The sequence below is a fragment of the Salminus brasiliensis genome, chromosome 2 (assembly GCF_030463535.1).
Source record: "Salminus brasiliensis chromosome 2, fSalBra1.hap2, whole genome shotgun sequence".
NCBI lineage: Eukaryota > Metazoa > Chordata > Actinopteri > Characiformes > Bryconidae > Salminus > Salminus brasiliensis.
In genome coordinates this window covers 25433329-25460681 of record NC_132879.1, presented here as the reverse complement: position 1 = coordinate 25460681, position 27353 = coordinate 25433329, and the positions used below count along the sequence as shown (strand labels likewise).

The window sequence follows — 27353 nt, the reverse complement described above, 5'->3', positions numbered from 1 at the left end:
CTACGATCTCTTTAGCTAGCTAACTAACATCACATAGGCCTAAATGAAAACTGAGAAGACCCAGAGAGGATACCAACACTGGTCAGGTAAGACTTGTGAATAATTAAATCATTTAATTATTAATTAAAAAAAATATATTGTTACAGTAACATGGTGCCATAAACCATCCAAGCAGAGCTTTTCATATTTACCATCATCCATTCAGATTATCAGTTAACACCATTTTCTTCTAATTGGGATCAATTATTTTATTTTTAGTAACAGGCACGGATCACACTACAGCATTAAGAGTCCTTTGGCAAGACAATTAAAAGTTTGAACTGCTGCAGCCAGACTAATTAGATGTTAATGATCACAGTTTTGTAGTCGCTCACTCTGAGTAATTATCCATTTACTCACAGACCCTGGACCACACTTGCACACAAATGTCAGATCTATCTTTATTCATATAGATAGCAGCACGTTTTACAGAAATAGAACTGCAAGAGTATACAAATGTACTGATTTTTAAAGCAAAATACAAGTATATTTATATGTTAAATGTTACTTCACATGGATCTTCACACGACACTTAGACACACTCAAAAGTAAACTGTTAACCTTATGACTTCAAAAGTGAAGAATAGTATTCACACCAAACGAAAGCAAATCATAGTAAAAAAAATGCATATAAAGAATGGAAAAATGAGTTGTAAGAAGCACTCGAAACATTCACACGCATACACACAAAGCACACAAACTGCTGGTGAGTGGGGTAAGCGCTCTAAGATTGTTGTCTGAAACCATGTCAAATCCGTTACTTCACCGTGCCCTTTTTTTAAATAGCTATTTTTAAGATGAGAACAATCAAAACGTATTGTCATTTTTCTGTTCTGTACCTTGTTATGGCAAATCTCTAGAGGCAATAACCAATCGTTAAACCAAAAGAAGGGGAAAAAAGGTTTAAAAAAAAAAAAAAAGGAAATAAAATAAATGGTCAAGCTGCATAGCAGTTTCATGATATAAAGCTCAAACGCAATTCTGCATTTGATGGATCTGTAAACAACATCTAAACGAGACAACTACACACATCATTAGAAATCTTGCAGTTTTGAACTTTTGGATCACTTTAAAGTTGAACTACAAACCCCAAAATGTGTAATTAGTTACAAAGGTACTTTAGAAGTAAGGGGGAACGGCTTGCAAAGGCACAAAGTACTTCCAATAAAAATAGCACAATACAATGGAAAGTAGAATAAATATCTGCGCAACCTAACAACAGTTTAAGTAGTTCTTACAATGATGGATTGCGCAGAAATGTTCTGCTTTTGTTCGGTTTCTGCTTGCTTTCGGTTACACGTACAGTACAACAGTATGTTTTGACCTAAGCTGGAACATTGGTGCTCAAAAACCAGGAACTCGCAGATAACCGTTTCATCCCAAAAGAAATAAAGAGTTCTGCTGCCATATTCTGAGAGAAAAGATGTCATCTTAATTGGTCCTTAGTTAGATGTAGTGTGAATCTTTAGTTCTACATCATGAGGTAAAAGCACATTCTTTCACTCTGGAATCAGAGTTACTGATTTGTTTATATGGCTTTGTATGGAACATAATGTTCCAAAGCATTAGCCTATATACTCTGTAAAAACCTCTCCTTTTCAGGTCTTAGACCGACAGTATTTCAGCTCCACAAGTCACACAGAACCCCTGCTTCATAGCACAGTGATGGGGACAAAAGCACTATCATTTTCTCCCCCTTGACATGATGTATGAAGTACAGTACTGCAGAAGGGACACAAAGTTCAATGTTTTTAAAATGTACATAGTACATTTAGTAATTTCAGTCTTACAAAAATACTGTATGTATGGCTCACGTAATACAGGTGAGAGATTACACTTTACTACAAAGACAACACATATTCTACAAACCAATGTCACACAGAGGAACAAACACCACAACTAAAAAGTTAGGCTTCTTTGTACAGAGTTTGTAACAAACATTAAATACATAATTAGAAAACAAATTACTATACAGTGATGATGGACAAATAAGGGAAATAGTCAAGATAAATAACTGATTATATAAAGCACATTTGGGAGAACTTTACAATTCCTTAATCAGACGTTTTACTTTGCATGTGAACGCTGTCGATGCAAAAGTGGCTTCTAGAAATAAAAATGCTGCACATGACTTTTTTTCTTGGTTCTTCAAAACAATACGGTGATGTAAACACGTGTGAATGTGGGTAAAATAAAGATATGTGACATACAAATGGTCATATTTGTGAAGACTTTCCTAAGGAGCTTTAGGATGGAGTTGTTGTGTAATAATCAATCAGTTTTTGTGGCGATATAACAATGGTTATTTATGTAAACAATGCAGCACCACTATGCCAATGTGTTGAATGAACCCTGTACAACTTCATTTATCAAGTCAAACATAACCAATAAAAGAACTGATGACCCATCCGCCCTTCACATTAATAAATCTTCTTTTCAGCAGCTAGCCCAATTGAAAAAGTACATATAATACATTTAATATTTTAAAAAAATGGATCAATCTTCATGTAACAGAGTACAAATATTAATATGCTCTATTTGCTACTGTTTAACACACAAAACATACATAAACTGTACACAATATGTCAAGGGCATGCGTGTGTATAGTCTGGTTGGCTGACCTGAAACTTGCAGGCTTTCAGACAGAACTGCTTATGGGTACTGCAAATGATGGATAAGCAACTGGATCAGGCCTCATTGTTGGTTATGATTTCAATCCCTGGCACAGTCATTTAAGTCACTACACACAATACATCTGCCAAAAAGATTAACATCCAGAACGTCCAGATTTGCCACAATGAAACCACATCCAGCTTGTGAGTTACAGGATAGGCAGAGAGGCCAAGCTGACACATGTATCCAATGTTAACATACTCTACCCAAGTGATGGTACACATCCCTGACAGGAATGAATAAAGATGGACCTCTTCTTTATAAAAATGTATTAGATGGAGCAACAAAAATATCTTGACTACATACAAATATATACAATAAATGTTACACATCTAATGGATCAGGACAAGTGGATGCTGTACAGTCATGACAATAACAAAAGTATAATAATCATGGCTCGTTAAACAAGTTATGAAAATGAGTAAATATGACAATTTATAAAAAAAAAAAAAAAAAAAAAGAGAACCTTTCTGGGAAAGGCCTCTCTAAAGACTATAAAAACAGACACAGGCAAACAGGTGGATGCAAATGGCTTGAAAGCTAGAAGGGAGTGTCTCATTTCAGAAGCTCCATAAAGTGCTAAACATACCATCTAAAATTCATAGACAATATATTGGTCCAATGTGTTGGATCTAAGTGGTTCAAGTTGTCAGTTTCTATTAGTGAGATGGAGAACGGTGTTTAAAAGAAAATAATCTGTTCTAAATTGAGGAAAACATGATGCCGAGATATGATATAGCTTCATAGATCACATGATGCTGACTTGCCAGAACATTCATTGGCCCCAATTACGTGGATCCCTAAAAGTCCCCAAGAGAACTAACCATGATTACATCCACCTGTAACAGCCTACATGGACCCCCCCCCCTCCTCCCAAAAAAACAAACAAACAAACATTAAAGGCTTTTTAAAAAGATGCAGAGCCTCCAGATTCCACAACACACTGCATGTACATGTGTACGCTCAAAATAGAGCTCAAGGAGGCTCACCAAGGTGACATGTCAATGCATCTTTACTGCTCTAAGAAATCCCTGGGGAGCGTCTTCCCTTGTTCCTGAAACCGCTCTAACAGTTCATCAATCTTCTCATTGAGATTGTTGGACTGGTCCAGTAAAATCTGTGCACTACTCTGGTTGAGATCTGAACTAGGATGTCCCATGGTCACAAGCTGATCTGCCAGTGCAGGTCCTGGAGGGTTTAAGAGCTGACCACATTCTGGCGAATGGAGCACAAGAAGAACTTTGTAAGACTCTTTAACAAAGATTTAAACTAAGACTCAAGTTTATTTATTAGGAATTGCAGCTTTATGTACACAGTAGCAAAGTTAGAATAGGAGTCAGAATTAAAATATATATATATATATATATAATAATCATAAAGAGGACTTACCTGTGGGGAGTTCAAACAGAAACAGGCCTGTTTGCCCTGGCTGACCAGGCTGACTCAAGGTGCTCCCCAATGTTGTCTGAAAGAGTGGATCGGGATTCTGTTGACTGGAAGTGGTGGAAGAGCTCTGCAACCCTCCAATTGCCACACCACCCTGCCCACTAAAAATGGCAGCTCCTGGGGCAGCCTGAGGTAACTCTTGGCTCTCTTGTACTCTCTGTAGCGCTGAAATGGCTGACTGAGGCAAAAAGATATTGACAGAGGCTTGGTCTGTAGTAGATACAGAGGCAATATTACTGGTGCTGGGAACAACCTGCATTGGTTGCTGGTCCTGAAAAAGTCCTGATTGAGTTGAAGGCATACTGGTGGACGAGTCATCCACAACAGAGCTCTCATCTTGGAAAGACATTGGCTCTGACGCATCCTGCTGGGCCACATTGACCACACTGGCTTGGGGGAAAAGAATTTGTTGACTCGGAGTTGACTGGGATGGAGGGACTGTAGATTGGTTTGTGGAATTATCTGCGGTCACATTCACAGAGCTTGGAACTACTTGCATGGGCTGCTGGTCCTGAAATATGTTCGGTGGGAGGGGTTCACCACCAATTGGACCTTGGTTCTGGCCGCTGAATAGGAGAGTCTGAGGCAAGTCTTGTGGGTTAATAGGAGTTGCACAGAACAGTAGGCCAGTCTGTGGTTGTTGCGGACCCTGGTTTTGGGATATTGTAGACATAGTCTGGAAAAGGGCAGCTTGCTGAGGTGTTTGTATTTGCTGTGGCTGGGGAGACTGTTGTTCCATAGGTGCAGACAACTGGGGTTGTCCCTGAAAAAGTGAGACCGTCTGGGGTGCCGAGGAGGACGTTTGTATGGGCGTCAGAAAAGCTATTTGTTGTTGCTGTTGGTTCTGGGTATTGTCAGCTGTTATTTGGGTGGGGAGAACCCCCTGAGAAATGAAAAGTGTGGTTGAGGGAGCCTGTTGCTCAGAGGGTAAGTTGGTGCTTGTCAGCATTGTCATTGTATTTGAAAATAAAGCAGGTTGGACTTGGGTAGTCTTGGAGGTGCCAAAGAGTGCTGTCTGTGGGTTCTGTGCATCCGTCAGTGGAGCATGACTCTGAAATAACTGCTGAGGAGGTGAGGACTGTGAAGGTGACTGCTGAAGAAAGCTTGATGTCTGAATGGTCAATAGCCCTCCTGCCTGCTGAAAAAGTGCTTGCTGCTGTGGCTGCTGGGATGAGTTCTGGAGGAAACCATCAGATGGCTGGGACATGGTACCATCTGTTTGGGTGGTGCTTTGATGCTCAGACATTTGATTCTGTGGTACTCCAGGAAAACTTGGGGTGCACTGCATAGGAATGTGCGGTTGTAGAAGTTCTGATTGTAACTGCTTCTGTAGATTTTCCAAGACTTCTTGATCTTGTTGAAGTTTCTCCAGGTTTTTCTGATGTTGTTGCTGCTGTTGCAGATTATCAAGTACTTTCTGGTGTTGCATATTCACCAAAGAGTTTTGCTGCTGAATGTTCTCAATAACATTCTGGTGTTGCAGGTTTTCCAGAACATTCTGATGTGATTGCTGTTGCTGCTGCAGATTCCCAAGGGCTTGTTGCTGAAGGTTCTCCAAGACCTTTTGTTGCTGTTGCAGATTTTCCAGAACTGTTTGCTGATGCTGGAGATCCACTAGTGCCTTCTGATGCTGTTGCTGCAGATTCTCTAATATGTTATGTTCTTGTTGCTGTTGTTGCTGGTTGGTCAGGGTGTTCTCATTTCCACCCAGCCTTAAACTGTTCATGTTCTCCTGGACATGTTGCTGAAGGCTTTCAGCAGAAGGAGTTGGACCATAAAGTACAGAGTTAAGTTGTTGTTGTTCTTGCAACTCCCTCACTGCTCGTTCTAGCTGTGCCACCTCGTCCTGAGGTAAAAGGGTCTGGACTTGGGGTTGCTGGGATGCAGGAGGCCTTGACTCTATCCCCACTACCACCATACCTGTGCCGTCTGGACTGTTGTCTTCTGGAGACAGAGTCTCTGGGGTCTCCCGCAAGAACTGCTGAGGGACCTGTGGGGGCACAGGCTGAAGAACTGTTGTGTCTTCTGACAAGGACACTTGAAAGGATGTTGTGGGAGAGATGTCTTGTTTCTGAATGGTGTTAAGGGGCTCTGGGGGTGCAAAAATTGGGGGTGCTGACTGTTGAGTGTCAACAGATGGCAGAGGCACAGGGCTAGGATAGGATTTGCTGCTCGTGGGAAGGACAGTGCTGATTTCCAAAATCTGTTGATTTGAATTAAGGACCTCTGCAGGCTGGATAAAATAAGAAATTTATGAAATAAATGTGTTTATTAAATGTGTGTATATATTTAGCTAAACCCTTGCATTTCTTATTAAACTGGAATTTGGATGTTTATAGCCAACCTTAAAAATGTTGCATGCTGTTGGGTTGGTAGAGACTTCCATTGGAGTGACTTCTTCTCGTTTGACGATCGATATCACTGGGGCCATCAAGGTATTGTTTAGATTACTGGTCCCAGTTTGCATTGCTACAAAATGCAGTTAAAATAAAATGAATACAACAAGCAAAACACAAACTTTTGATTTGCCTATTATACATAGTATGATCTTTTATTTTTGTACCTGTCATCTGGTCTTCAAAAGTGCAAGGTTTGCCTGTTGATGGCAATTCTGACTTCACAGAAATATCCGTTTTTTCTTTAATAAAAAAAAAAAAGAAAGAAAGAAAGAAAAGGAAAATGTCATTTAGAAAACACAACTACATGAATATTCTTTTTGGTCATTTTACTGAGCTGACGCACAGTTTATTAGCCATACTCTGTCCCACTGAGGCAAAGGGACCACCACATGGCCCCTATTAAGTAGACATTAATCCCTATTGGGCAACACACACTAATATACCACTGCTGTGCAGAGAAAAGCAAACCAATTAATTTCAGGTCAGTGGTGGTCATATGGTGGTCTCTTTTAGTTGATTGACAGGACAGAGGCAGAAACAGACGAGTTTCAGTCAGCAAATCTGTATAGTATTTATAGTTTTTAAATGATCATTCCATTAATTAACAGGAAACCGTTTTGCACCATCTATATCAAGGTCAAAACATAGCTGTATTGTGCCACCTTTAGCAGCAGCAACTGCAACCAAAGGCTTCCCATAACTGGACGCCAGTCTTTTCAAAGTGCTGTGGAAGAATTTCGGAAGAAGTTTGGCAACTTTTATTCTTTCAATAAACAGAATGATCATTTGTGTTTCCCCTGGTTGTCTTTTTTCTTAAATTAAAGTTGAAACACAGATGAAATCAGGAGGGGGCAAACACTGTTTTTAGCACTGATTAAATGCCACATGAGTATAAAAAAACCCCATAACTTTAGATATAGATTTAGACCAATAAGCCAAAACATTTAGACTCAGTTGCAAAACATTGATTCAACTGTAACAATGGTTTTATGTTATGTTTGTAATGTTTGAAAAGATCTTAACAGCTGGATCTTGTAAACATTTTAGATTCAGAAGAAACAGTTACGAGTGAAGACCTGAGCAGCTTTGACAAGGGCCAAATTGTTATGGCTAGACAGCTTGTCAGCGCATCTCCAAAACAGCAAGCTGGGTGGATAACAACAGTGGTACAAGGAGAGAGAAAATTCACAAAACGACTGGGTTTTTGGCATGTGAGGCATTACAGTATAAGAGCAACAAGGACTGTCTGGCCAGAACCTACATAAAGGCTACTGTGGCACAAGTTTTAAATATTTAATGATGCTTACAGGAGGAATACCCAACTGAGTAGCTGCAGACCAGTCAGAGTGCCTATGCTAACCTGTCAAAAGCAGCTACAAAAGGTCACACAAGCATCTGGACTGGACTGGAATGGTCCTGTTTTCTTTTACATCACTTGGACAGCAGAGTACGCGTGCACCGTTGACCTGCGAGATGCGCTGGATCTGTGTCAGAGCCATGGAGAATTTATCTTACAAGTGACAGGAGTTTAAAAGCTCCGATGCGAACATCTTGGTGCCAGATACCACAGGGCACCTAGGTCTTGTAAAGCGAGTTTTTTGGCACGCACATGACTATCAGGATATTGGGCAGGTGGTCCTAATGTTTTGCTTATTGGCGTACACATAGTTACCAACCATAAACCTCATAATAACGATCATAATAAATCATCATAAAAAACAAAAACAGATAAGTTTAGATAAGATAAGTTTAATATTTAACTTATTTACAAACCTGGCTGAGGAGTATAGGTGAATGGTTGTAGTTCATGTGTTCTCCCTGCATTCGTTACCACACATATTCCAGCTGACACCGGGGAGGTCACAGTCAAATCATGATAAGGTGGGACCTTCACCACCAAGTGATTCTGGGTAGAATTAAAAATAGAAATGAGTTTCAAATAAGAATTTACCATTCAAACTAAACATGACCCATTACTGGGCCAGCTGCACCTACCTGATGGAAAAGCTCCATGTCAATCTCTGCTTCAGCCTGCCATGAGCCATCATCTGAGACAAAGAGAACTTGCTTTAATAGGGGGCAGTGGTGGCTCAGCGGTTAGAGCGCCGGGATATCGATAACAGGGTTGTGGGTTCGATTCCCGGGCTCGGCAAGCTGCCACTGTTGGGCCCTTGAGCAAGGCACTTTACCCTCTCTGCTCCCCGGGCGCTGGAGTTGGCTGCCCACCGCTCTGGGTGTGTGTGTGTACTCACTGCCCCTAACACATGTGTGTGTGTGTGTGTGTGAGTGTGTGTTCACTACCAGATGGGTTAAATGCGGAGGACACATTTCGCTGTACAGTGTACAGTGACAAATACATGCACCTTTACCTTTACCTTATAAAGAAGATAAAACAAAACTAAAAACACAGGACATGCCTCTGTCAATTACGAAACTCCGGACACTACATTATTTAAGCAATACCTGTAGCATTGTCCTGAAAAATAACTTTGGTTCCCTTGAGGAAGTTCTTGCCAATAATAAAGATCTCCTCTCCTCCAACCACTGGGCAGCTATGAAGACTCTTCTTGAGAATTTCAGGCACTCCGGCAGGCTGGGCTAAACATTACGAAACACAAAATGCATTAACATTCCCTGAAATAACAATAAATTAAAAAGAATAAATAAATAAATAAAAACAATATTTTTAGGCAGACCCAGTATATACTCACTACAGAGAATTGGTGAAGAAGGGGTCTGCAGAGTAAGAACAGAGCCGTCTGGTCTGGGGATGTTTACTCTGAATGCCAAACGTGCACGAGTGCTTTTCTTTTTGGACCCAGCCACCCCTATTCGAGCTTCCACATCTGCATTCCTCAGTTTCAGTATGCCAACACAGTCGACTCTGCCGAGAGAAATTCTATGTTAATTTCGACCTTCTATTTTGATCTCGAAAAAATAACAAAAATAAATAGTGAAGAGTTGCCTTACGCTAATGTCATGGAGTTGCTGGGCTCAAGATTTACTTCAATAACTGTGGTCCCTTCAATATCCACCTCCTTACAGGCCGTTGTGTTGCGCCCCGTCACTCTACAGGCTTGATAAAAGCCATGAGGCTTTATACGTCCAGCATCATTAGCAACAAACACTTGGAGTACAACTGGTTCAGTGACACCTTCTAACTGAAAAAGAAAAAGAGGATAGCATACCATGAATACCACATTTTTATATTCTGTGTGTTTGTTTACTTTCCAATACTCCATTTCCTAAACTGAATTTAATTCTTACTTTGACCGTAGGAAAGCCTTGTTGTGTGCGATCTTTGACAGATCCTCTGCTCCCCTCTGTAAGGTATCGTGCTCTGTGCTGCGTTTCAGGCTGGACCAGAATCTTCAGTTCCTTTCCTTCACTCTTCTGTGGATACTGTGTTGAAAGAATGCCCCCTTTCTGACTGCCAGCCACCTCCAGGGTGCTATGAGACAAAAAAGGGATTCAGCAAATGAGTATGGCTTAAATATCACATTGTGGCACAGTTTGAAAGTCACAATGCATTGCCATTTTTATATATAACGTATTGCCAATAATTTGATTACATCTTAAAAGACATTTCATGTGTACATTAAAAAGATAAATCAAACATTCCAGGATGTCCAGTGAGGTCAACACATTATGCATCAGTTTAATAAATGTTTAAAAGATGCCTACCTGAACTAACTGAAAAACTTTCGCAGCTACTATTTTGTTTTTATTATGGACTAAGTAATTAATTGATCAGACATATTCATTAGTACATATCTTGTTTGTTGAGATTGCTTAAGTGTCTTTTGGTGTTTCATCAATATTTCCATTCATGTTCTCAGAATATTCTTGATTCACACACATCAATAAACAACCTTAGCATACATCCCAAGACAAGTCTTTAAGCCATCTACTAGTGCTTGAGACATCAGGGACCACTGAGGTGGGGACAGAATGTCATACTCATGCAACTCTCTAATGTTTCTAGAAAGAACATTTGTAAATCTTGGAAAGAACAGCGGACAGAAAACAGAGACTTTGGATACATCCAAATAATTTACATTACACACTTAGCCAACTTTGGCTAGGAATTTAAGGAAGCATTCAGACTGCCGATGCTGAAGGGTGTCAAACATATGGCCCATAGGCCAAAACCAGCTAAATAACGGTTCTAATCAAGAGCCCACCAAATAAATTTAGAACCTATTTTCTCAACGGTGATGCCCTGACTCTTTTTAATTTAGTTCAGCAGCTTATTAAAAGAAATCACTACCCTATCCGCACAGACACTGACCTCTAGGCACAAACACACAGTGTGACAGTGTCACAGTGAGTGTCAAACGCAGCAGCTGAACCAATTAAGAATCTCTATTTCAGCTGGGAAGCGGGACAAAAGACAGTCAAACTGCAGAATCAATAAAAGTCTGTATGTAGAGCTAAAAGTGTTAACCAATCATTGGCTTAGTTGTCTTATCAGTCAGAAAACGGTCTCTTGTCATTCAGTTAGTCCCACCATCACACAAAATCAAAATGCTAATGATGTGTAGTTCATCCCCTGCCTGCTGAGTGTCTGTATGTGCACTGTGCAGTGGTGGTTATTTATTGACTATTCTGTTTGTTGCTTATGTGGAGTGTTCTTACATTAGAAAATAGCACTCTATAAATGAACATTATTATACTATGAATATTATAAATGAATATTATACTGAAATATTTCATTTGAAATATATATATATATAAACAAAATACTTCCAATAATTTTTTTTAATCAAATGAAACATTTACAGTTAGTCATTACAGTTGCAGTCTAGAAAGAATAACCTCAGTTCAGCTTGATCTTACGATTTTAAATCAAGACCTTTGCTACCAAATCTTTTTAAAGCAGGACGCTGCATTTTAAGTGCTTAAAGTTTGCAACATATTTAATCAGGCAAAAGAACCAACCTTCCTTTGAGATTGCCCTTCGCTTCAGAGCCCAGTTGGGAAAGAACAAAGTGTGGAGCTTTTGCACTGTCTGCATCAAACACATCCATGGTTGCTTCATCCCTCGCCACAGGTTTCGGGCCCGGCCGCTGGCGAGGTGTACGCTTCCGGGATTTTCTGGGTACTTCAGTATTGTCGTTGTACGAACTGTTGCTCAACATGCTGAAGTTAGAAACAGAGTCATCCATCCAAATACTGCTGCTCTGCTCTGAGTCTGGATTGGGAACCAACTCATCCTGGCAGGACATACGGCTGTCATCCAGCAGGTCTTCTGGAGGCGGCGAGATATTCAGGACGGTCCGCCGTTTTGACGGTGTCATCTGGTTTTGATGGGCCGATACCCCAACACCATCACCCCCAGCAGCCCCACCGATGCCAGAAGCTGAACCAGGCTCCACTCCCAGCACCTCTGCAGGGATACAGCCGTGGAGCCTGGAAGACTGCTCTGGAGCTGAAGTAGCAGAGTGAATGCTGGCACAGGAAGAGGCAGGAAGTGCACTGCTGTGCCCTCCAGGGGAGGTTGAGGCGGTGGCGGCATCTGAAGTATGGACAATGCATAAGTTAATAATGCTTTTTAATACAAAACTGGCTAGCAGTCCCGATCAAGCAGTGACATTTGTGCATGAAAGTGTGTTGGCAACTTTCCCCCATGCCTTTAGACCACAATTTCCAAATCAAAAATAAGTCAATGACATACTATTCATGTTTTTTTTGTCTTTTCCCTTTTTATCAACTATGATTACATGTTTGTGCACAGAAATTTCCCTTTTAATTATTTTCCCTTTATAGTCTATGGCCCTAATGTTTAAAAATCTAAAATCCTGTGCCATGTAAAATTTTGCCAGGAAAAACTGCAGACATACAGATGTATGTATGGCTGCTGTCTTTTAATAAACGACAGAACTAATCTACACAGTTTCTAAAAAACAAATGCTGTTCAATTAGAATTCTCAGGTGTGCCAGGTGTCAAATACTGCATGCCAATTGGAGTATTCGGTTGGGACTGAGCGTAGCCATGGAGACAGAATAAACAAGCTTCTGACCTACGAAGCAGAGAACTGCAGACCATTTTATAAGCAGACTCTCCCTGTTTCAGAGGGAACTCCCTGGAATAAAAACGACAAATGACAGCAAAAGAGCAGTAAGTGCTGGTCATTCAAGAATCATCCAATGTTGACAGCAGCAAATTTGGTCAATCAGTCATTTGTGCTCAAATCAATCAGTAAATTCACCGCAGTAGCATCAATGCCAAAGTGCTATTGCTAACAAAAGCACATAGTACAAAAACCATACAAGTGGTCACAGGGCCAGCTTTATAATCATGGTGTCCCAGTTTTACATTTACAATTTTAGCTCTGATGCGATGTTTACAGTTGGCTAAATCTAAAGTTTATTGCTGCAAAAGATTTGTCTGGGCAGACTCATTTAAAGCCTGTTCAGCTTCCTGTCAAAATAGAAAATAGCAAGCACTTCACCTTGCACCACTGCACTGATTCTAATGATTAGACAAGAGAACAGCCTACTGGAAGAAGGGAAAAGAACAGAAGAAAAGCCTTTAGTTAGGCTTCTCATTAACAACATGCTAGAAAATGATTTTCAGAATCACACTCTGCATGTTTTTTTTCTGTATTACTGCTAAAAGTAAAAATGGACAAAAAAAAAAAAAAAAAAAAAAAAAAAAAAGGGCAAGGGTTGGTACAGTTTTTTTTCAGGCCACCTTAACCATAACTTGCCTTTGGGCACAAGCCAGAAAGTGGTCTGGGCAAAAACCAGGAAACAACTCTTGCTCAATGAGAGCAATAACAGGAAATTCTTTAAACATTCTAGTAGTTTTACTGGACAGAGGCAACTTAAACACTGGCAGTACACTCTAAGTCTGCTACTAGATGAAAATCACCTGTTACAAGTAAATGTGTGGATAGGTTAATGGGTATGTTATGAATAAATGGGTATGTTATGAAAGAAGTTAAATTATAACAGCAAGCAGTACCATACATGTTAAAAAGAAATATGTAATATGTTAAAAATATCAGCAAGTGGCAAAAAGAACATGGAATCTAAACTCATACAAAGAGGGGCAGGACACAGTGAAACAAGTGATCAAAACTGGTTTGGAAGAGGAAAATCTAATGAGTCAGTCTTTTAAGACAACTGAAGAGAAAAGATGATGCAGCGAGGCAGCAAGAAATGTAGTTTACCTGAGGCCAGGGCTGCAGAGGGAAGAGGACCTGCCTCTCCACCGCTCTTTTGGCTCATGGTGTGTTTGTCCTGTGTGGTGGGGGGAAGCTGCAGTTCTTTAGGGAGCAGGTCATACACTGATTCTGAAAAATGCATAAAGAAAACTGTAATTTGTTCGTAATCCACAGGAAGACATTACTTCGCCATTCCCACACCAAAACACAAAGCCATAGCATAGCACTGCTACTTCTCTAAACACAAAAGATAAACATGCGCACATAAATGCCACGGAAACCCATGTTTGCTTTCTAACACAAGCATCCCAATAGCTTCAGTACTGTTAGCTAGTGTCCATTAGTCTTGATCGCTTTCTTTTTGAGCTTTGATTCCCACTGCAGGCAACATTGTTTACTCGGTTGGCAATTTGCAACTTGTCCATCTTGTCAACCTTGGTCAAAACGAGTTAGAAAGAGGTGTCACAGATTTAGTGCCAAGTTAGTGTCACAGATAAGTTACCTATTGTGTGTGACTCATGGGAGTTTTATTGATACTGAAACTCTCTACATTTCTGTAATTGACCTATGCCTCCTCTTCCCCCTCTATAGCCAGGAAACATAACTGACTGATGCAATAGCGCTTATTTTGGTCATGGGCATCAAACATGCAGTAAAGCATATTTACTTTAATATGTAATGAGTCTACCAATCTATACTAATGTCCTTCAGTGAAGTACTACCCCTTTTTCAGTACATCATTTGTAAGGCTACAAGATACCTACATAAGCTTTTATGACAATTGAAACTTTTAGAAAGATTTATATAGGCTTATTTCCAGTTGTGTGCCAGTTGCTATACAGCTTTCACCTGAAGTGACAAATGTGGTGTGCATGACAATGGATGCATGTTGCAATAACTCCCTACAATGTTTATGTAAGGTTTATGTCAGTTGTCATGAAACATGAAATGTACAGTTTTGTGCACTCTTGATCAATGACACATTTGCTTAGTGAACTGGGCCTCTTGTAGATAAAACAATATTTCCAGCAAATCCTAATGAGCAGTTGTAACAGCAACTGTAACAACCTAAAATGAAAGTAATCAATGGCCACAGGGGAAGGCTAGAGGCTTTTCTGTTTTTGCCTGTGGTTTCTACGGAGCAGAATGTTAAGAATTGACTGTTCAGGGGAACTCAGGAGGTCAAGACCAGATGTGAAAGACCAATACAACTCCCAGAGAGGACTGCTTATGTGCTGGTAAGACAAGGCAAACCAAAACCTCCATATGGCTGCTGAAAACCTTCATCATGCACGTTTAGTTGTGTCAAGAGGGTGGTGCAGATTAGATATATTCAGCAAAGGTATGTTTGGAGGGAAACATTGAATTGCACTTCATGAAAGAAACACCTCACCAACTGTAAAGTGCAAACAGAAAAAAAATGAGGGGAATTTATTATGTTCTTGTTTGTTTAGTTTGTAAATTATGTTCATACAAAAATGAAGCCATACAAGCTTGTTTACAAACACTGATTTAAAAGAGAAGCATTTTAACCCATCCGTGGTGATGAACACGCGCACGCACACACACACCGTGTGTCCACACACTCGGAGCAGACCTTCCAGTCCCAAGCTTAGTGCTCTAACCTTTAGGTTACACCTGCTGCCAGTGGCATTGACTATATTGCATGAATGGATGGAAGAATTAATTCCACAAAATACCAGTAAATCCCGGAAGCAACGGTCTAAATACAGTATGTGTGAGCATGCTTTAACAAACCTTGTGAGGTGTTAGCACCCTCTGCTGTGCTGGCATGCTCTTGCAATCGTTGTTTACATGTGAATGGAGAAGATTTTTAGAAACACTGCTGGAGGATAAGAAAAATGGCCATATTTTCAAAAACATCACACATTGACATGTGTGAACAGATTTTTTTTTCCCGATAATCATCAATTTGGTTGTAGTGACTGTGGGTTTCAGTTTCACTGGCAATTTCATCACCTACTGTTTGCCATTTTAGTCAGAATAAATCTGACTAAAATCAACATGACAAAATACACTGCCTTCTGCAGACATTTTTAACAAAACATTTAAACTATACTAGTGTTTATAACTAAATGAGCTGTTTTTGGAAGGACTTGCCATATATGGACTGTATGAACTGCAGAGTGAATGATACATTTCAAAACTTTCACACTGTTTACACATTACATCAAGCTCTTATTTCAGTCTGCAGGCAGACTGTCGAGTAACAAAGCTTGTCTTTAGTGTAGGCTTCTGCCGATAACAGAATACTCTTATTTGGGACACTGGGTGGAAAATAACCATAATAAACAGTTACATTAAGTTGGGAAGGATTTATTATCTCTGCTTTCCCCTTCATTTCACAAAGATGACATTACAACTGAGGCTTGATTACTGTATTTGTTGTTTGGCTTTTTGTACAGGTATGAGAAATAAACAATTTTGTGGGAGCTGTTACCATGGTAACTCAGCAAACACAAAAATGACCTGATCAATTGCCCAATTCATTAAACAAATGTTTTAGTATTTTAAGGTATAGGCTTCATGTCTTGACCCACGGTTTTCTGTCAGCAGGCCATCATTAAGCGTGGGTGGCTGACTAGCTCTAGTTTTTTTAGGGAGTGCCTCGGACCATAGGCAGATAGTCAACACTGTTCTGCTTCTCAGTCTAGTGAATCAGTGCATGAGAAGAAAAACGAAAGAGAGCAGAGCAGAGCAAGCCAACAATATTCTCAAGAGGGGTCACACAGAGAACAGCCTCCGCAATTCATCATTAAATAAATATTCACTGAGTAACTAGCCTTTTGTCCAAACCCCACTGTTACAATAATAACACTAATTTCCACAAGTTCTCTTACGAGACTTACACCAAGCTTACAGTTAGTACTTTCACTTTTTTAAACTAGATTTAGCTTAAACATCAGCTATAAAAGTTCAAATGCAAGTTTTCACAGAAGGCGAGACGATGCAAGCTAGTTCTCTGTCTTGACCAGGTCTTTAGTAGTAGTAGTCTTATAGACACTACAGTGCATTATTCCAGATCTCACAGGTTCTTGCACATTTCAGTTTGGTTAAGGCGTGGCTATGGCTTCACTCCAGTCAACTCCGATTTTGCCTCCAAGTGATGGAAATTGACAGTTGTTCTTCAAGTACAAAAGATTTAATGCAGGCAACACTGTCTGAATACAAGACACCTTTTTAAAATGAATTTTAGATATTTTGTCAGCAACAAATATAGGCAGTTTCCCGCCAAATGCCTGGAAGTCTGAATAATTTCCCATCCTCACCTAGCAAGGAACTATGCTATCTGAGAAATTAACAAATGTTTGTAAGGGTGAGTTAATTTGCCAGTTAAATCACACATAACTAAAACATTACATTTTGTAAGAAAACTGAATATAAATGTATCCAAATAACAAACCAAGGATTGCCTGCATGAACATCTTGAGAACCAAATCCAGGGTGGAACTTAGTCTTTACAGATTGTAACCAGTCTGACACTATGGCATGAAAAGAAAACCCAAGCTCAGGTGAGTCTGTAGGAACTAAGGTAACATTAGCACTGCTAAGTAGAAAACGAATGACAACCTCAGATACTAGAAATAGTGCTCGCTTGACTTTACAAAATGTCTCTAGGCTCAACAAAATCATGTTAAATATGCTTCATTTTGCATCCATAAGCTGACTATAGATTCCAGTGTGCGCTTCCTTTTGTGCAGCCGGGCTCAAAAATGATAAGATTGTCATTTGTGTTTCGTACAAGCTTGCAGGGAATCTAGTAAGGGATGGGTAGAGAATAGTCTTAGCATGTCATAATGGTGCTGACTGTTCTTGGAAGTTGACGCTGGCCTCTGTTTGAAACAGTGACATAATTTTCAGTGTTGGCCAGCTTTTTTGCTGACATGGGAAAGACTGCAAATTTTCAAAGGTCTGGTGTGATCAAGTATTTTTTACTACAGAAAAATACATCACCACTTTTCATTAAGCAAAGATTTGACTGACTGAAAATGTGCTGCACAGGCAGACTACTAGACTAATAACACGAAATCAATCCCAACACATAAATACAACTATTAATTGAGGCACATATTTTACACTTGGCATAGTGTGTGGTCAAACCAAATGTGTACCTGAACACAGGTTAAAAAACAATCTAACCAAAAACAGGGTTGCCCCGACTTTATTGGTCAATACAACTACACGGGTCACTCTTCATGAGTCTTCACTATTCTTCATGATTGAATGTTACAAGAACATCCAGAGACCAACCTATCAAATCTCATCAATAAAATTTAAAAAAAAAAAACCTTGGGCAGATATGGCTTTCACAAATGCACACAACATTTACTATGTCAACTAGGAATTACATCAAGTCAGCAAGCAACTGAACCACAACAAAAATAAATATGGCTTCTACAGCAGAAATTTATCATCTAATCACTTCAACACTCCTTGTACAGCTGGATCATCCCCTGCACTCTGATTTAGATTAATATGTAAATTCTGTTTGTTGCCAATATTAAAGCACAACAGCATTTACCACAAATTACAAGCTGCATGCAGGTGCTGCCACAAAGTCACAACACATACAGAATGTGGTATCTGGTTAACTGTGGCGAGCACATGGTGTTTTTAACCAGAAGAGACCGGCGAAATCAGATCCTACCTGCTCTGGCACTCTTAACACTATGGCAGCGCATGCTGAATAGAAAACCAGGTGCCTGAGCTGAAACTGAAGTCAGGCAGGTTGGCAGGCCACATGATCCACATTCCAGCTATTCTGTCACTCCGTGTCCCTTGACTACAGAGAGATTAAGGAGTCATCTCATTCTCCTCGGGCTACATTTTATAATATGGGGATTAAATCTGGTGAAAGGGGTTGGTAAGGTTAGAAGAACAGCTCTCAATGCTGAAACGGGAACATGTCTACACATGGTGACAGGTAATTTAATATGAGAGAACAGGTGTTTCACTAATCAGGCGGAGGAAGCTGTTTCTCTCAATCAATTCAAAATTCAGACCTGTAAACAAGGAAACAGGGTAATGGAAAAAGGCCTGGTGCAGGTACTGTCTGTAGCCTTAAGGTACGAGTGTATGTAAACACTTTTGCTTCAGGTCTGCAGTCAGCACCTCACACAGCTAAGAAGTTTTTACCCCACCAAACACAGTTTCTGAAAGGTAAATACCGAAGCTCTAACCATACAACATACACTACACCTACAAAAGTATTCAGAACCTTCTAATGAGAGTTCGATACTTACGGAGCACCCTTTACTGACACAGGAATTTAGTTGTGAATGCACAGATTGTATAAATCACTATTCAAAACAACTGCCAATATAACTGGACGCTCTGGAGAATCTACACGAGTCTCTAAAGTCACCATGCCCAATGCCATCCAGTAGACAGAGGGGTATGAAGTACCCACAGCACTGGGATGCGGAGCAGAGGAGCAGCAGAGCAGACTTCCCTTAGAGGTTCCCTGGAGCTCCAGTCAAAACCTCTGGGATACGTTTGGCTTAAGTGGCATTCATTATCAGTACCTGAGCTCAAAAATGCAAGAATGCCATCAAATCCTCATAGCAATTTCCTAAATGGCATTTATTTTCAGGGAACAGGAAAGAAAATCTTCTTAAATTTAAATGGAAGTCGATGTTATACTGGGTCATTTTTTGAGCATTCCCACTAGTCCTTTAATCATGACATTTTTACAACGTTGATACCAACTGCCAGATTCAAACTATGTCAAAAAAGTGATATATATACACATTATATATATATATAGCTCATCAAACAGCGCCATGTGCCAGTCATAATATGAAAGTGGGCCTCTGACGCCAGCTACAGTTTACTCTACAACAGTGCCTGTATTTTCGCCCCAACTGAGGCAATGTCAGATCCTAGCTAACTTTACTAGGCACGCCTGCAACAGACCAAAATAAACAAACCCTCGTCTCCAGCCATTGCTGTGACAGGAAAGCTGTTCACAAAGGCTTTCGGTGTCTTAGTGTAAAAGCCCAGGCCCGCGCTAGACACTAACATGGCTGGCGGTGGTCCAAAATTCACAGCACGAAAAAGACACATCCAAGACTGCAACCTCAACACTTCTTCCTGCGTGGGTTTGAACCGCTACAGCACGCGTATCTAAATACCTCAAACTTCATGTAGGTTTTACACACTAACGAGACGCCCCCCGGCCCCGGTGAACGTGGAGCCGGCAGCGAGAAAGGGGGTCAGTGGAAACGCGCCTCGTGAAGTGGAGGAAAACAAACACACACACACACACTAACGGTACAGACACACACACACCAACAAACGCATGCAGCCAGCCTCAGAGCTGCGCGGCCACCGCTGCTAGCCATGCCTCCTGATCTGAGGGCGAAGCTACAGATTATCATTAGAAACGCAGCCGTCAACGGTTCAGCGGCTCACCAAAAGAGTTAGGTAACGAATAATATCAGAACCAACACGAGGCTTACCTTTGGAGTACAGAGATTTAGGGGAATTGAGGTCGATATCCGTGCTTAGTAGAGATATAAAATCAGAGGGCATACTAACTTAGCTAAGCTAGCTGTGTCTAGCTAGCCCTGTGCCTCATGAGAGCAGAGCAACGGATTCTCCACTGCTCAGGGGGAAGTAAACTGCCGCTACTGCCAAGTCAGGGCAGGGTTGAAGTATAAATATAGTCCCTATGGTGTCAAATAAATACCAGAGTACAAACAGTTGTGTTAATTTAGCCTCCTAAAAGAAAGCTTTTGCGATTTCTCTACATCCATCTGATTAGCTAGCTAGCCATAACAGCCATTCACCGTTTTCCCCAACGGCTCCGCCCCCTCTGAACGCGCATGCGCAAACTCACATTATTGTTAGCGCCGGAAGATGCAGGGAGCGTCGTGCAGCCGTTTCTGCTGAGAGGCTGCTCTGTTTGAGCGGACAAACGCACAATCGTTTAGTTCAGACAAGACATTAAGTATTAAGTCCTGCATCTAAAAGAGGGAGAAGTCCTTCTTGTGTGTCAGAGTATGGGAGACACCACGATAAAGCAGTTGTGCTTTATCTGCCAGTACTGAGTAGGAAACTGGATCAGCATGGCAACCTGTAACCTTAAGACAAAGTCATGTATTTTCTAATTTTTCACTGATTTTTTTTACCTCTATTTTACCATTATGAACATGACGTGTGCAAGGTTACTGATCATTTTGAATAAGAAATAAAAATGTTTGGTTCATATCACCCCCCTTGTATGGAACAGTTGGGGTAGTAGGTGGGGTAGCAGATGGTGCAGTTTACTAGTTTGAGATCTTAGCACTATTTTACCATTATCCATATTACATGTAACTCCAAACACGTGTAGATTCACTGGTCATTTTGAACAGTTCAAAGGCTATATGTGTGTTGTGCATATCAACCCCTGGTTCCTATTGCCACCCTTGTAAAGAATAGTGATGGTAAGATGGTATTTAACATCAACCTCTCTAAATGACTTTGTTCACAGCTCTGTGACTGAATTATGCAGACATTTACAAAAGACATTAAATTAGACAGTAAATTATGCTGTGAAGCATGATGTACAGTACACCTTTTCTAAAGATGACAGTACAATACAAGATGCAACTTCTCCAAATCCACCACTTCATCAATGAGATAATAAAAAAAATAAATAAAATCACAATCAGAATAACATATGTAGCACCCTCAATGATTAAAGAAGTAAAAGGCTGACTATACCTTTGTATCGTCAGTTTCTTCCGTAGATTACCAGGCGGCAGAGATGTCCAGGTAGCTGCAAAAGTGACAAAGTTGAGCTATTTTAAGTTTGTCCTGGACTGCTTTGCTCTAAAAGGGCACAGTCACTCAGGCAGGAGAAACAATGATTACACAGTTTCTTATTGTGTGTAATCAAAAGAAAGGGGAGGACTAAGCTTAGTGCTATAAAGAGACTGTAGAACAGCTCCTCCCTAGCGAAGGCTGAAGGTGGTGTATAAAAATGAATATGTCGTGATGCAAATACAGTTGCCAGTTTTTAAAATGTTTTTTATTCCTACAAATCGCCTCAACATGTGCAATCTGTGACTCAGCAAGGATTCAGAATAGTGTCTCATAACCCCTGTTTATCTGGGGGAACTCCATAATATCTCTGTCAGATGCGAAAGGCTTACGCAAAGAACTGAAGCCAGAGCAACAAAGCTGTCCTTCATAACTCAGTGCTCTGCAGGCCTGTGTGAAGATGTGTGGGTCTGATAGCTGTCCAAGCTCAACTCACAGTGATGTTTTTATGTGGAGTTGTTTTTGAGGGACTGCACCAAAGACAAATATCCTAAAGTATTGTAAGTATATATATATATATATATATATATATATATATATATATATATATATATATATATATATATATATATATGTATATATAGGCTCTTGTTCACAGTCCAGCTTACTGTGGTGATTTTCCTGCTTAGACCAACCTGATTCAACTTGTCAGTTTTGAAAAAAATAAAGGTGCTTGAGTGCTGCCATAAAAGAACCACTTTTGGCTACACAGAGAACCATGTGAGAGAATGTGTGTGTAAATACAAATAACCTTTAAATTAGTGAAGAACCTTTACATCAAGGGAAGTCTGTTTTTACAGTCACACATATCTAATACAAATATAGTTGTTCTTGTGGTTATTCTATGGCAGCACTCAAAGAACCATTTATAGCACATTTTCTAAAGGGTAGAAGTCATAGTCACACACATTTTGTCCTCCTTATGAGTCAACAGTAGAAGCCCTGTAGAGCTTTTAACACACAGATAGTGGACACAAAGCTCCACGCACATCTACAAATTCCTTTGTCCTCCCCATTTTTACTTTAGCAGTTAAGCAATACCTTGAATTTGTAACTCTAGTAAAAGTGTCCATAAATGGTGGTTGCAATAGTTTCATGTGGGTATTAAATGTGCTGACAAAGAGGGTCACTGTTTGACAATGAAGAATGGCCACAGAGTACATAACAGAGGGCAAAAAACTGACTTAAAGGGCAATTGGTCTTTGCCCCGCCTTTAAACAGCTGGTTATTCATCAAATGGGCAGAAATAAAAAAGATAAGATTACTGTAACTGGTATTGTATAGGGTTGAGTCAGACCTAACATGCTATGTTAAATTCTCCCCCCCCCCCCCCCCTTAAGATACAGAAGGATGGTAGTATATTGGCTTTATATTGGGTCTACAACAAGAGGGTCTATAAGAAGAGTCTTCTGTCCCTCCCGCCCAGCCCCATCTCATCAAACAGCTACACCTCCATCCTAAAATCTATATCTGTAGTCTGTTAGTGGTCCCTGCCTTACAGTTTCCCTTTGTTGGCTTTGTGTGTAGTGCCTTATGCATAATATAGGTGATTGCATTTTCCTGGCTTTGTTTTTCTTTGTTTTGTCTGCATGTGTCATTGTGCTGCGTGTGCTGCAATGACAAGGGAGGTGTGGAAGCGTGACTGCGCGTACAAAGGGAAGAAATGGGGAGAGAGAGAGAGAGAGAGAGAGAGAGAGAGAGAGAGGGAGGGAGGGAGAAAGAGAGAGGGAGAGTGATGGAGCAGGCTACGCCTCCTCCCCTTCAATCCCCCCTCCCATCCCTGGCTGCAGTGCCAGACAGCATTGCACCGGCTGCTGCTGTAGGCTGAATGGAGGCTCAGGCAGACTCCAGTGCTGCAGGTAAGAGACGCCTTTTTTGTTGTTGTACCAATACACAGCCCAGCATCCAACTGGGCAAGCAAAATTCTGAAAGAACATCAATTTACTGGAAGCCCTGTTACCATAGCTGAGATTTTTAATTAGTATTTTTTAGATAGAAACGCAGAAGCCGACAGGCAGACAGCTTCTGTTCAGCAGCATGGACAGCTGGCATCCATGCATGCTTATGATTTTACAGTGTAATTTGGACATATTGGCTTAAACCTTTGTAACAGCTGCTTCGTAAAGTTGGGTTTATAAATACAATAACATAAAAAGGATCAGTTAGACACAACACAGTATAGACTGCATTTCACATGTCTAACATGTTATTCACTGCAGTTGTAAAGTGGCGTAGAAATCTTCAGAGGCAGACTCTGCTGACTGTCTGACTTTCTGCGTGTGAGCTGTGTGAGGGGGCTAATCTATTGTAATGAGAGGTGTGGGGTAGGGGAAGGATGACCTGCACACTGCAGAGGAACGAAGCACACATAGGAACATACTGTCAATGACAAAATATCTCTTCCACTCAGTGTAGAGGACATATCGACTCTGAGATCCAAAAACGTTAAGTGTTTCCCTTATAAAAAAGACCCATCTGTATCATCTGTTCCTCTTTTCTCGTGAGAGCAATGATGGTCACAATGAAACAGAACACTTGTACGTTGTGGTTGCAGCCTCAGAGAAATCAATAGAGGGCGGCAAACTGCATCAACACTGTGAAACAGAAGTCTATCATGTGTCTTAATTTTGGCAACCATCAGCCTTTCAAACCAAAGACAGGAGCTCAGTAATGGAGTTCAGCTGGTGGGACTTTCACATAGAGATAAACGACTCCGGTTAGGATTCAGGTTCTTCTTGCGTTCTTTCTGCAGAGCCAAACAGGGAGCGAGACCTTCATAAACTTCTCAAGTCCTCCAGCTCTGCCAGTCTCACCACTGAGGCATCCCATAATGCTTCAGGAGAGCACGTTGGAACCCCTGGGCACCACTGCAGCCAGGTGCTGACCGCAGAGAGACGCCGTAAGTGTCATAGAGAAATGGCCACCTTGCTTGTTTAAATGTGTAGACTTAAAGGACCAGCATCATTTTTTTGGACATTGCACAATTTAACAAACCAAATTTACAAACCTTGACTGTGTGTGTTAGAGCAGACAAATCACCATGTTAAGCAGGTCAATGGTACCTCAGGTCCTGGACAGAAAATGACTGCTGTAGATCTTCATAAATGGTCAATACATAACTACAAACCTGCCCTTTGGGTGACAGGCTACTCTCAACACAATTTGACAATTGATGCATGAGATGGAAGGAGACTGACTATGTGTGCATGGCGATAGATGAATATGTAGTGTAGATGAATCTCAAGGTCCAATGAGAGTAGGCACAAGTGTACAGCTGACACAGTACAGGTGAACAGGTAATACAGGCTTGTCCAACAAAGCACAACATCAGCACAAGATGTCCTATTGATCAAAGGTTTACTGTTAAGTCAAACAAAGCTGAAGCACATTGTTGGCACTATATATATATATATTTTATGATGAATGTCCTTGTCCTTACTAGTAATGGTGTACTCTGCTCCCTCAGAGCCTCTGAGCAGTGTGTCCTCCCTGGAGGTACACTTTGATCTCCTGGACCTGACGGAGCTCACAGACATGTCTGATCAGGAGCTGGGAGAAGTGTTTGCTGATTCAGATGAAGAGAACCACAATGAATCCCCAGCAAGTGAGTCCAGCATGTTCCTCTTGACAGCCCTCAGTTTAAACGTTTAAACAACATTCATTTTTTTAATCTCGAGACTTACTACTAAGTATGAATTATTCAGTAAGTACTAAGAGGATAAAATGTAGGTGGTGTACTTATGAGAATAAGAAATGTAAATGTGGGCCCACTTATAAGCCTTTATGGCTTAAGGCAATGGCTCTCAAACTAGTCTTTCTGGATCACCAGGTGGTCCACATTTTTGTTCTTTTGCTATTTGTTGTAAGTGGGGCGGAAATTTAGACCATGTGGAGGAATGATTTGAGAACCACTGGGGCTAAAAATTGAAACCTTTCTATTACATTAAAAAATGTAATATATATACATTCATTTAATCTGCTTGAAGAAGGCATGAAGCTATAAAACAGAGCAAAAGTAGGGTTTTCTCATCCAGCTTGTTTCTTCCCACAGTTCTTTCATATTTCCCCCCTGCGAGCACATCATTATTTGATAGATCACTGAGCTGAAGTGCACAAATGTGTACCTCTTGAATATTTCATCTCACAACACTGTCAGAGGCACTGGTCGCTCTCTGCCTTTTTCTCCCTGATCTTTTGAGATTACTGTTGCATCAATTGCTCATCTTAAGTAACAGAATGGCCTCAAACCCTATCTATTCTGACCATTAGCTTTAAACAATCAGGTGACTTTTTTTTCTTTTACAAAATGGCAAACACTGAGCATAATCCCCCAGAAAAGTATCACAGGGATTATTTGAAGATTTTTGAATTTCATTTGGTGTCTTTACTTGTTCATCCCTCAGATCATCAGCAGCCTCCATTGCCACGTTTTCCCCATGGCGGGTACGTCCGATCGCCCTCCTGGACACGAGGTGGTAAAGGAGAGCAGCAGTCCAGAGACAGGAAACATCACAGCGACTCAGAGAACACAGAGCCTTTGCTGAAGATAGAGCGCTCCCAATCCCAGCAGCCCTGAGCCACAGGCAGCTCCATGGGCTCAGAGAGGACAGAAGTCCTTGTTTGAGGGATGAAGGTTCCTTCCCAAGGACGCAATAAGGGATCTCTGAAAGGACACAGAGAACCCTGATGAAGATAAAGTGATTTTTCTTGCCTAAATGGGGCAAATAGAGAACCTCATAAGCTCGAACGAAGAGTGGGCTCTTCTAAAGATGCAAAATCCCTCCTCTAACCAGCAACCAATGGGAGGTGAATCAGTGATGCAGTTCATACGGCCTTTTCAGCATTACTTTGTGAAGAACTCCAAGCATGATCACATGAAGCATTATGGCCCGTTCAGAGTCTTTACCGATTCTGGAGAGGAAGAGCTGTCGAGAACTGATGCAAAGCCTCAAAATACATCACAGTCTGTTTAAACTAGAGGGGGATTTCATTAAACAGCCTGTGGGTAGCATACATGAGCACACGGCACTGTAACAGTGCTCTACAAGCAGTGGAGTAAGAATAAAGCTTACCTAAACAAACTCCCATCTGAAAAGTGACAGACAAAAAGTAGAATGTGAAATGCCTATAAACACTGTGGGCAAAAATGTGGAGTGTGAGCTGAGCACAGTCTCTATTAGCAATACGGCCCTGGTGAAGTAAGAGTCAAAAACAATTCTTTTCCATCCAATTATTCTCTGAAAGCCCTCTAGAATTGATGTTCTGAATGAATTCCAATTTAAGCCAGAAAGAGTGAGGAACTACATGCCATTCATTTGTGTGAGAACCTTCCACTTGAGCATTTCTAAAACTATATGGTAATAATGAAGCAGTTACAGGTTATAACAGGGTTAAATTACGTTTAGCATGTTTAAAACAGGGTATGACACAGGATACATGGAGAAACTCAAAGACAGAGTGGTCAAACTAATCAAAATGAAAAAAACAAAAGAAATAAAGAGTCTAAAAGATGTGTGGTTGTCACTTATTCTGATTATTGCAATGCAGGAGTTGATGATCTATTAAAAAGATCTTTCTTTTAATATATGGGGCCTATAATCACTTTAGAAAGGTGTTTTAAATGGACACCTACAAATGAATCCTTTTTAAAGTATTGCTTATGTGTCCAGCTGAATTTATCCATAAACATATGACCTTGATTCATAACTCGACAGATTAACATTAGGTGTCTTAAGATAAAGCAAATCATATATAGTAGGCATATAAGAAAACAGTGGTGCTGTTTGACATTCAC

General features: G+C 40.6%; 2 protein-coding genes across 3 annotated transcripts; one reads left to right on the top strand and one right to left on the bottom strand.

Moving 5' to 3' along the window:
- Window positions 1–428: 428 nt before the first annotated feature.
- Window positions 429–20555, bottom strand: nfat5a (nuclear factor of activated T cells 5a). 2 transcript variants are annotated; one of them, XM_072671842.1, is made up of 13 exons: window positions 20212–20555; window positions 13736–13858; window positions 11499–12075; window positions 9825–10008; window positions 9528–9718; window positions 9269–9441; window positions 9021–9155; window positions 8553–8605; window positions 8331–8463; window positions 6722–6796; window positions 6503–6627; window positions 4102–6391; window positions 429–3927 (listed from the first exon to the last, which is right to left on the bottom strand). In XM_072671842.1, the coding sequence occupies exons 1-13, from the start codon at window positions 20282–20284 to the stop codon at window positions 3725–3727; spliced, it is 4335 nt and encodes a 1444-aa protein (XP_072527943.1). In that variant the 5' UTR covers window positions 20285–20555; the 3' UTR covers window positions 429–3724. The 2 variants fall into 2 exon arrangements, with proteins under 2 accessions (XP_072527943.1, XP_072527944.1); XM_072671843.1 differs by lacking the exon at window positions 20212–20555 and adding an exon at window positions 14054–14132.
- Window positions 20556–23357: 2802 nt separating this feature from the next.
- On the top strand, window positions 23358–27058 carry dbndd1 (dysbindin domain containing 1). The gene is made up of 4 exons (XM_072673748.1): window positions 23358–23418; window positions 24312–24458; window positions 25026–25163; window positions 25963–27058. The coding sequence occupies exons 1-4, from the start codon at window positions 23388–23390 to the stop codon at window positions 26133–26135; spliced, it is 489 nt and encodes a 162-aa protein (XP_072529849.1). The 5' UTR covers window positions 23358–23387; the 3' UTR covers window positions 26136–27058.
- The last annotated feature ends 295 nt before the right edge of the window (window positions 27059–27353 follow it).